Consider the following 11,583-nt stretch of genomic DNA (forward strand, 5'->3'; position numbering starts at 1 on the left):
AGATGTAGTAGATTGGGGGGGGGGTGTTGACGGCCTTGGTTATTATTAGATGGGGGAAGGGGATTTAACGTGTACGGCCTCTTTTATCTTACGCTCAAACTATCACAGCTATACTAGTAGCGAAATTAAACCTGTAGAAGCTTGTGATTAGATAAATGAAGTTCCAGCGTCTGCAATATTCTTTCTTGATTGCAGGATCATCTGGACCGTCATACTTATCACCTGCGTGGCGCTGTTTGTGTATCAGTCCGCCATCTTGATCAAGTCGTACTTTGAGTACCCGGTTAACGTCGACATCAAGGTGGTGGACAACAAGAAACTCACCTTTCCTTCCGTCACTGTCTGCAACAACAACCGGTGAGTATTTCTATATAAGTCATTCTTCCCACTGAGTGAGAAGAAAGTGCTTTGGGTATCCTTGACTGCACTGGAACTGTATTATGATTTGGAAATGCCCGATTGAATTACATCATAAAATGGATTATATATTTAACTTTCACCCGTTTATAATTTCAGTCTCCGGAAGTCCCAGCTGCCAGGCTCCCGGCACGGCTCTTTACTTGAGCTGGATGAGCAGACAGCACGTGACGTGTCCGACTACTTGTGGGAAAAGCAAATCGGGGAAATTGACATAGACAAGGATATGGTAATCGATTTGGAATCCGGCTACCCTGGTCTAGGTTCCGGGTTCGAGTCCGAATTGGGATTAACGAACACCTTCCTCTCCGACGAAAGTATAGATGCTTCGACAGAATGCAGGTGTGTAACGGAACACAAACATACAAACTTCCCCTAAGTCAGCGCCGCCCAAAACAATATTAAATGCTATACGATATGCGATAGGATCTGCTTGAAGATAAGGATAATGTTCGGTTTGTATGTGTCTTGTCCTGACCAACGAGGATTGGGAGTGAATGGGCGATGATTGGGTTCCAATTGACTGACAGGGTTGTGACATGGTATGCTGTGGATGGTATGGGGTCGCCAGGACTATGTACTATGTAATCATGGTATGAAACATGAAACTTTAGGAAATATGTTGTTATTTTTACTGTTACGTTTTAGGCTCCAATCCAAACAACTGTGCACCTTGGCCCAGCTCCTAAGAGAACCACGCAATGATGGCATCCACACGGAATGGAGCTACTTCAGCCGTGAAGGTTGGGCAGTCATGATCTCCCATCCGTGCACAGGGACCGAACAAGACACGTGCGACCAGTGTTATAACGACAGGTACGCACCTGGAAAGTTTGCTTTACCTTCAATGACCGTTTCTATCATCAGTTCTCCCACTAAAACGCTATCAATCAAATGTTGTTTTAAAATGAGCTTTGGGACTGGGTGTTACGTACATTCGATGTCACATATATTTCAATGCAATGCGTTCTTTTTACCAAATTCATATGATGCCCCACCGTTAAAAAAACTCAGTAAGCCCTGACAATGATCTCTCAGGAGATGAGGATTAACTCCCAGCCCAGTAGTTATATACTGTACTGACTAACGGTGGTTGCCGTTAGTCAGTAGTTACTGCTAGTAATATGTGTATTAGGAGTTTGCCTCGGTGGGTAATTTCTATTCACTTCTGATTTACAGGATCCTACTGAAACGCATTGAAGACATACCTTACAAAATCAATGCAACGTTCTGCTGCCCTCCCGACAGTTACATTGCGCTGACCGACGTAACGTTTGAAACGCACGCGGAGGCTTTGAATTCAGGAAAATGCGAGAACTTAATTGGCGATTTACATGGCGAGCCGTGCACCGCTAGTCAGCTGATTGCAGCTTACAATGATGGCAGGCGTTTTGACAACTGGGGTTGGTTTGCCAGTATGGCGGAAGACTTGCAGATGATGGTAAAAGACGGCTGTCCAAACAAGACCGCATCGAAATGCTACCGTGGGGTACTACCAACAAACGAGACCCCTCAAAATGCTGGTTTGTTCTGTTGCGCTCCCCAAATGTGTGTGCAGTCAGGATGCACGGCCGAAGTTCCTGGATGCAGCAATCCACTTGGCATGGAAAGCGGGAAAATTCACGACCACCAAATTTCAGCGTCCTCATCCTCTGACGGCCACCCACCCGAGTACGGTCGCTTGAATTCAATGACCCCGTGGAAGTTTGATCCCTATTACGACGAAAGTCCGCGGTTTGAGGTAGATTTTGGCAAAGTAATTATTCTAACAGGAATTATAATCCAAGGCGACAAGGAAACGGTTCAGACATACGCCATACAGCACGGCATGACGTCATTTCAATGGATAGATTATATAGATGAGTTTGGCGAACCCGTCCTTTTCTGCGGCCATGTCGACGGCAATGGCAACAACTTCCAACATCTGCCGCGTCCTGTCATAGCCCGACACGTCGCCATTCTGCCTCGTGTCAGTGGTTGGGGCGAAAAGAATCTCCGTGTTGAGTTTCTTGGATGTGAGGAAGATGATTGCATCTTTGCCCATGCCCTACTCCCAATGATGAACACCGTAGATCCAAGCTCCATCAGCTGCAGCAGTAATGACTGTGTGTCAAATGTCACCACGTACCGCGGGACCGTTCGGTCTGCTGGTAACGCCGTCTGCCAAGACTGGACCTGCCCAAACCGTCACTTCGACTTCTGCCTGGAGGAGAACTTCTGCCGATTTGCACCGCAGGAAAATACCACCGGCTTAGTCTGTCCTTCTGCCTCAGACTCCGGACTTGCAAACCTGAGTTCGAATCCCTGTCAGACCATCGCAAAATGCCCCATCAGCGAGAATGAAGACGAACCGGTATTCCCAACAAGGCACAGGTTTTACCAACACGCGTTCGCCGCACAGTACTGTGAAGAGCGAGGAAAACAACTGTGTTCTTTGGAAGAGCTGGTTTTGCTAAACACAATTCGAGATATGAAGGCAACAGAATGGGGGTGGATCAGAGACAGTGGTTTGGAAGCCATGTTTGAACAAGATTGCACAAACGCGACGGGGGAATTTTGCTTCAAAAATATATATCGGTATCGCCTTTCAAATGAGGTAAGCAGTGTAGCTTACTGCTGTGACGAGCTGTTTGAGCTCACAGAAGAGACTTACCAGAACCACAGCAGTGCTGAGAAGGGCTGCCGTGACCGGGGCATGCAGCTTTGTCTCCCTTCACAGCTGATGGCCGTCCATGAGGCTTCTATCAGGCGCGACAGTTACCCAGAAGACGTTGCGTGGATCAACATGGCCCACAAAGTCGCTTTGCTGAACGAAACGTGCGGATGCCGTGTTGGTGAGAACTGCTTAGGCCATAAAATCCCTCTATTCCAAATCGATCGATTGAAAGCCTACAAGGCACTTTGTTGTGAAGAGAGTTTCTTTCTCAGTGAAGACAGGTTTTCCAACCAATCGGAGGCCTTCACACTGTGCGGCATGGCAGATAAACAGGCCTGTTCGCGCGCTCAACTCAACGCCTTGTATGAAGACGGAGTTGAAAGAGACGAAGATTTTGCATGGTTTGCCGAGCTGAACGCTGTGGCTACTCTCCAAACTTTATGCAACACATCAGATCATAACTGTAACGATGACGTTACCTACGAATATGTAATTCCAACCAACGACACAGCTGCCTTTACTGTCTACTGTTGTACACCAGAGTCACGCCCTACACCATCAAATTCATCCGCGCCACGAAAAGCTGATGTGACAAATCATTTCATTGGCTGTAACAGTCCGCTAGGCATGGAGAGTGGCGTTATTTCACATGTCCACATAAATGCCTCCTCTTGGTTGGACCAACAGCATACACCAAACCACGCCCGCCTTAACAGCAGGTCTTACTGGAAGATGGACGAATATGACGCCACGCCGTGGATACAGGTAGACCTACGGGACTCCCACGTGCTAGCCGGGGTGATCACACAAGGTGGCGGTGACGCTGGCGGTTACGTCACGTCTTTCTCGTTATCCTTCAGTGTCGATGGAAATCAGTGGCAGACAGACAATGAGACTGGTCAGTTAATGGGAAACAAAGATGGCGGCACTCCAAGCCACGTGTACTTTCCTCGCGCAGTCGCAGCGCGATACATACGGCTGTATCCGCTGTCATGGAAAGGACGGGGTGGATTCCGACTGGAAATAGTCGGCTGTAGATCCTCTAGCTGCAGTCCAAGAAGTACAAACGAGAAGTATGTTCAGTTTTATCATCGTCATCAGTTGATGTGCTCTGAACCCGAGTGTATCGTGGGACGAGGCCTGAACTACAGGGGTAAGCAGAACGTCACTAGGAGCGGCCGGCCATGTCAGAAGTGGAACTCCCATGATCCACAGTATCATTGCACCACTCCCTCACTGTATCCGGACGCAGATCTGTCTGAAAACTACTGCCGGAACATACCGGATCATCCGTCTAAAGCACCATGGTGCTTCACAGGAGAGCGGGACTGGGAATACTGCCATGTCGAACGGTGTGAAGTCGGCTGTGTAGACTTGGACCTGAACGCTGTTGCTGGAGAGAACGACTGGGGTGAATTCCTGCTCAGCTCCAACACAGATGACTACACCGACATCACGGACTTTTCAATGGCTACGAGAGAGGAGATTGCCGAGATGGGTCACCAAAAGGAAGACCTTATTCTTCAATGCACGTTTGACAAAGAGCGTTGCTCATTGGACGATTTCAAAGTGACGCAAAACGCCAAATATGGCAACTGTTTTACCTTCAATCACGGTGAAGACGACATAGTTCGAAACACCACCAAGGTGGGAGCGGAGTACGGTCTAAAACTGACGCTGTCAATCGAGTCCAACGAATACGTCGGGCTCTTCGGTCAGGATATAGGAGCAAAGGTCACCATCCACAGTGTAGGGTCAACGCCGTTTCCTGAAGGCAATGCCATCAATACCAAACCCGGAGAGAGCACTTTCGTCAGCTTGAAACGCAGTTCTATAAAAAGACGACCCTATCCGTACGGAGACTGCACTTCACATCAGGAAAGAGATGCACTGTACGGTGGGAGATACACGTACGAGACATGTCAACATTCATGTCTGCAGGCAGCCTTACTGCACGAGTGTGGCTGTTCTGATGAGCTGATAGCCATCAATAGCACCTTGTGTAGTGTGCTGAACAAGACACAAGAATGTTGCCGTCAAGACGTCCGGAGTCGTCACGAGGACGGCAATCTGTCGTGCGACTGTCGTCAGTCCTGTAACGAGGATTCCTACGCGCTGTGGCTGTCTTCATCCTTATGGCCGTCGGACAGTTACGCCTGGTACGTTTTGGAGAACATCCACACCAGAAGTCAGGCTCAAAATCTGCCACTCAACCCAGATGAATTGCGCCAAAATCTCGCAAGAATTCACGTGTACTTCCGTGACTTGAACTACGAACTGATCACTGAAAACCCTACTTATACTGAAGAATCCTTGCTTAGCGGCCTAGGTGGACTGTTAGGGCTGTATGTAGGGCTGTCTGTCATTACAGTGTTCGAGTTTATCAACCTCCTGGTTGACCTATTCAAGGCTGCTTTTAACAAAGAAGTGAAAGATACGGCGAACCCCGGTCATAATATCTAATAGCTAATTGGGGTATATATATTATATATATGCATTTTTCTGGCCCACCAAGTACGTGCTAAGATGTAGCTGCTAGAAATTGAGAATGTCTCAAGTTAAATTCGTGTACAGTTATACTAATTTGTAACGTCTTAAGTTAATGTAAAAACACAATGTACAATAAAACTGGTGAAATCCCCGGCTGTGGATTTTGCAATACGTTCCCTCTCTGCCGTTCATTATGATTCGATATTCACATTAGGGTTAGTAACGTTAATGTCGTCGCAATTTAGAGACACCCCGCCTGGTGGCGCTGCACCTTCACTCCCAAAAGCACTCAGTATTTCAAGAGTCAAGTCTACTCGCCAAGCAGAGGTTCAAGCGCTTCGGCACATTTTTTGGCGTGATTTTAGGCATTAGACTGATACTACCTGGTCGGAATATTTGCTTGCAGATTAAAAAAAACGCTGCTGAAACATAGAAACCGTTCGCAGATAACAAATATGACAAATCAACAACATAACAAAGTAGTATGTCAGCTCTGCTCAGTACATCACTGATCAGCAAATATGCTTTCTGTAATGCCGCAGCGCCAGCGGCCTCTTTCCTAGAAGTGGCTGTTATATAACGCAGTCTGTAAGAACAGTCACCTGGGTAATTTTGAAGGTGAACTTAAGGTGACTCAGCACAACTTCCAAGAACCATGTGGGCTGTTCTACTTCAAGCCAAGGGAGGTCATTTCCCCCTTTTTAGTTTTCCCCCTTTTTTCCACTCACGAATTTGAGATAATGAGTGAAATGTATAAATACCATGTCGGAATCGTGGCATTTTACAGTCAACTAGTCGAAACGAAGTGGGTTTTGTGCCCATTTTGGCGACCACGATGTCGGCACTAACACTAGTACCATGCCGTGACGGAACGTTTACTCAGCAAAAAGTGAGAAATGGTTGACAGTTATTAAAACCCGCCAGGTTCCGCAGCTATTTTGTCACGGGTTGCGAGCCGGTTCACCTTGTATTATTTATTTCGTCCGCATCACCGCACGCCCCAGACTGCCAGGCGCCGCCCGCCTTTCCTCCCGCCAGGAGGTAACGTATAAACTCCCGGGCTAAGATCACTATTTCTTTTAAAACCTGAGTTTCCGGGTTAAAGGATTGTTGTTCGTGCCGAAAGAATCTTCGCCGTGAAAAGGGTTGGGGAAGTTACGGGTAGTTGGTTGTTTTGTAGGTAATCGGTAAGTTGCAAGGCTGTTTTTTTGGCTGAACAGGTTTCGCTATGGTGCAGATGTACAGAAAGGTCGAGAAAAATTTAAGTGTGAAGGAGACGGGAGAAAGAGTTCTTGGAATGTTAAAGAAGGTATGTGTCTGAAGGTCTTAAGGTTGCATCAGTAACTTTTCCTGATTTAGAAGTTTAAAAAAATACAATGAAAATCCCAAACCGGGAACAATACAAGTACGTACAGCGCAAGCAAGAGCTTTGACCACAGTTGTGGAGTGTTAAACAATAATAAAACGTATTTAGGAGGAAGTTTTTTGAAGAGAGATGCCGCCATGCATCAGCACCTGATGCCCGCGGTTGTTAGACAGATTCTGATTGGCTGTCCATCATAATTCAACCAATGATATCACGGGAATTATTGGTTAGACCAATGAGAGAGCGACTACATGTCCGTCAAATATTTGCACCTGTCCACTTTGCATTTCTGATCGAAAACACACTTAATTCAAAACACACCACACAAAGTAGGGGAGGGGAGACTACGTTTATGAAAGAAGGTATGTGTCTGAATCTTCATTTTTCCAGTCCCAAACTGTCAGAATTTTTCCTAGCGAGTCGTAGACCTACATATATAGATACACATGTGCCAATTGTTGCATCGCCAGCACTTATCTTGACCATTTACTGATTATATACGCCTAAATGCCTTGGTGTATGCCCAGACAAGTCACAATACAATCAAAGGTAAAGTTAGACGTTTTATTCGTTTTAGATACAGACAACTGAAAATACAAAAGGCCAACATATCTTTAAGTCAAAATAAATAAACACAAGTAGCCAAAACTAACCAATAAATAAACAATGAGTAAATAATAAATATTTTGCTAAGACTAAAGATGTTAACTTCTGTATAATTGCATACTTAGTCTGCGATTCAAATCTTGCGTGCAAGTGCCTTATATATATCCAACACAAAAATATCCGTTTTGTACATGGGCCATACCTTGCAAAGATGGGCAAGACAATCACTATCTAATATGGTATGTGGGTAGGCATGGTAACTAGGCACAATAATCTACAATGTTTGCTTTTAGTCAGATTTATGAGCAAATTTTGCTACTTATAATTTTATATACTTTTAAATTTGGCAACAAATAAGTCATCTGAGCAAGCTGACATGACATAGGAAATGCACTTCATATTCACAAATGGTCAACAGTTTGGGGAAACCATGAAGGATCGGAGGGGTGCATGTAAAAATGTTTTATGTTTTTCCTTGCTTTGAACTTGAAGTCTTCTCAAAAATTTCTCTTTCTTCATCTAACTGCACCCTAGTGTAACCATTGTTAAGTACACCCCATATTCCTTCATAGTTTGCCCCTAAGAAAACATTCCATAAATCTAATCCTCCTTCAATGTTGGTGCATATTGCACCCCCTATACTACTCATGCAAGCCAACAAGTCCTGCATGCACTAGCTAATTATATTGATCACAACAATAGCTACAAATTATCTTCAAATATTCCAAATGAGCTAATTATCTAGGGAAATAAAACATCACTGTGCCACCGAGGATTATAACATTTCAAATAATTGCACAGGTAAATCAAGACAAAGAGTGGCTATCATTTCTTAAAAATATTTCTGTCTCAACTCTCTTAAAATAACGGGAATCTACCAAAATTGTGTTCCCCAAAGCTGGAATCCCCTGTCAATAATGGACCAACCCAGAATAACTGGAAGTGTTTGGAACATACCAAGTCTAAAATAGGTTACTTCAACATGTAAAAAAATCTATTGTGCACAATTCTATATCACAACATATTTGAAAATATCATAACAACTTATCACATAATATGGCTTGTTCATTGATAAAACACAGGATAGTGATCATGTATGGGTGAATACATGTACTCAATTCTTACTCTCATTATGCCAAAACCTGATTGGCAACCAACATTTTGCAAATAACTGTAATAAAATGTTGCATGATTCACTCTGCCAGAGTCACCAAATTATGGTTAAATCCATGTTACCATGGTTATGACAAAAAATGTGACAGTTGTTTCCATGAAATGGTCATCAAAGCATTCTAGTGTCAATCACAAGTAAATGTGTTCTTTCAAAGAACACAAAGTTCTTGATTTGTTACATTCAAAAGCCATTCCTATTGTCTTGCCAAGGCATCTTCTCTCTCTTAAATCATGCAACATGTTCTTAACCATTACACCTAAAAGTATATCTTTTTACACACTATATGGCAACATAATTGGCACCTATACATACTGCCGTATGTAAAACAAGGCCTAACTATAAATTCAGTTCAGCTGAAGTTGTATCAAATTCTTCTCATGTATTCAAATCAGTACATTGCAAGTTGCTATGTTTCCCTTACTCTGTATCAAACCCTCTCAGTCCTGCTATAACAAACCAGCACCTTCGTTTAAACACAATTCTCACACACCATACTCTTGGTACCAAAAACAAAAATACCAGACAATTCAGAAAACGCCTCTACATTTGCTATCTGATGGCACTGTATCAGTATCATGATGTTGTGTCCTGATCATGAGCAAATAATACTGTCCAGTAATGACATTCTCACGACTTTCTCTTACTTTACAAGGCTCTGCTCCAGAGGCGTTGCCAAAAAACACACCACTACTCAACTTTACATTCTCTCCCTTCAGTATCTCACCCTCACTTCCCCTGATTTAGATCCTAAGTAATTTTTTCCACATCTCGGTATGATTTCCACAGTCCTCTCTTTTGGCAACTAATTCAAACACTTTTTTTACTTTATCCTACTAAACACAAAGGTGTCATGGCTTTTTCTTTCTTTCTTCACATATGTACAAGAAGGAAATTTCTTCCAGCAGCCTTCTCACCCCTTTAAATGCAGTGGCACATGCTAGTTTCCCCTCAGTGGAAGATAACATTCAGTTTTGTGGGTGGGAACAGGGTGATAGGCTGATGAGAAAAAAGAGGTTTTATCTTTATACATTATCTAAGCAACTGGAAGATGTAACACATATCATACTATTCAACATTGCACATAAGGCATCTGGCTTTTTCCTTGTCTAAGAAAAACCCTACATATACAGGTATCACATTTGTTACTGACAAAAATGTCCCAAAGTTTCTACTCTACTGTAGAAATGGCAAGATTTTATACTTTGTCCAATGTACAATGGCAAGAAGTGGCACAGCAAACTGCTATATAAGACCTTACAACTTTTTCACTAGGTATAACATACACATAGGAAAGTCTTAGATAGCGATTAATCTACGTCATTTTCTCTGTTCAGAAACTAGTGGTATGTTCACTATATATCTAAAGCAGATTGTGTATCTGCACCTATCTAAAAAAACGATTTTTTAAAAATCAATTTCTAGATAATTAACTATTTCTTTCTTACACCTACAAAGGGCTGTCTTAGCTCTAGCTCCAAGTATGTCTCCAAGAGGTCTGTAGCCATTTCTTTCACAAGCAGCATTTTCAGCATTAGTGGTGACAACAGCCTCCTCTAGATGGTCAAATCTCATCTTTGAGTAACAGTCTAATGCAAGCTGATGTTGACGTATTCCTGCATAAACTGTGTTCGGATGCACTACTGATGTATGTTTGTACAAAATACAAGCCTGGATGCCAGCCTTTTTAGCTTTCGTATGCTCTCTTGGTCACCTCTAAAACTTAGTTATAGACAGGACTTACAAATGTTCTATCCGTCTGTCATATGAATATTTGCTCAGAATTTAATTGGCCAAACCTAAGTGGCAGCATCAAAGTGAATTCTAAACAAATATTCAAAAGAAAGGTGGACAGAATAGGTGCAAGTTCAATCCTGTTGGTAGGGAAGAGACCAATAGAGTACACTAAAGATAGAAGGCATCCAGGCTAACAGAATAGTTCATGTTCATGGTGAGATTGTAATGACTTAGTGGTTAGTCGTCCTTCTTGCAGTAGCTGTATCTGTGGTTCATGTGCTGGCTGTAGGAGCCGGAGTGAGAGAACCGCTTCAGGCACTTGTCGCATTGGTAGGGTTTCTCCCCACTGTGCAGGCGTGAGTGCTCGATCAGGTGGTGCTTGTGCTTGAAGGCTTTCTGACAGATGGGGCACTGGTGCGGACGCTTCCCTGCAGGGAAAGGCAACAAGATTAGTTAATGTGTACAAAGTCAAGAAAAGGGACTTAGAAATCAGACACTTCAAATTTCTGGGAAGTGTTTTGGGTTTAGGTTAATGTGTGTACCTTACAAAATGTATGATCATACCTGATTGAATTGCATCATTGTATGGCATGTTATATCTTAGGATTGTATGATGTAATGATAAATCAAATATGTGGCCTATGCTTCATAACATGAATACACCTTGAGCACACATTCCTGGCAACCTCATACCACATCCTTCCACCCAGGGCATTGCTGGATAAAATCCCTTACGATATACAGTGTATTTTATCCAGTGTATATTATACACTGTTTTCATGTGCACTTTATCAGACATTCTATCATAAATACAATCTCTGGTCTCACATGAATCTGTATCAAGTGCAAATAACCTAAGAGCAGATCTTAAATGCCTTTACAATGAAAGAAATAGGTCTCATACCCGAGGTGGTCTCACCTGTGTGTTCGTACTTGTGCCTGAGCAGGGAGCTGTGTTTCTGGAAAACCTTGTCGCACAAGTCGCAGGCGTACAGGCCGTCCTCGGTCCGGGTGGTCCTGTCCCTTCTCCTTCCCGGGGTTCCCGTGGACAGGGCGGGGGAACCTGGAGAGCTGGCGGAATCACCAATATATCCTGCGTGTGACAACCCAACAACGGGGGAACGTTTACACCAAGGAAAC

At 43.7% G+C, this 11,583-nt stretch overlaps 2 protein-coding genes across 2 annotated transcripts in view; one reads left to right on the forward strand and one right to left on the reverse strand.

The window, feature by feature from the left end:
- The window catches only part of LOC109474096, a 6,257-nt gene extending 721 nt beyond the window's left edge, over positions 1-5,536 (forward strand). Inside the window, exons 3-5 of the mRNA XM_019774308.1 lie at positions 196-357; positions 1,597-2,987; positions 3,759-5,536. Of these exons, the coding sequence (XP_019629867.1) occupies positions 196-357; positions 1,597-2,987; positions 3,759-5,536 (3,331 nt within the window). The remainder of the gene's footprint in view (positions 1-195; positions 358-1,596; positions 2,988-3,758) is intronic.
- A 1,952-nt stretch (positions 5,537-7,488) lies between these two features.
- Positions 7,489-11,583, reverse strand: part of LOC109474222 (zinc finger E-box-binding homeobox 2-like) — a 53,338-nt gene continuing 49,243 nt past the window's right edge. The window contains exons 6-7 of the mRNA XM_019774472.1: positions 11,363-11,536; positions 7,489-10,871 (exon numbers count right to left, since the gene is read on the reverse strand). Coding sequence (XP_019630031.1) covers positions 10,681-10,871; positions 11,363-11,536 — 365 coding nt within the window. The 3' untranslated portion in view covers positions 7,489-10,680. The remainder of the gene's footprint in view (positions 10,872-11,362; positions 11,537-11,583) is intronic.

Source organism: Branchiostoma belcheri, unplaced genomic scaffold, assembly GCF_001625305.1.
Source record: "Branchiostoma belcheri isolate BF01 breed outbred unplaced genomic scaffold, Haploidv18h27 scaffold30, whole genome shotgun sequence".
Lineage (NCBI taxonomy): Eukaryota > Metazoa > Chordata > Leptocardii > Amphioxiformes > Branchiostomatidae > Branchiostoma > Branchiostoma belcheri.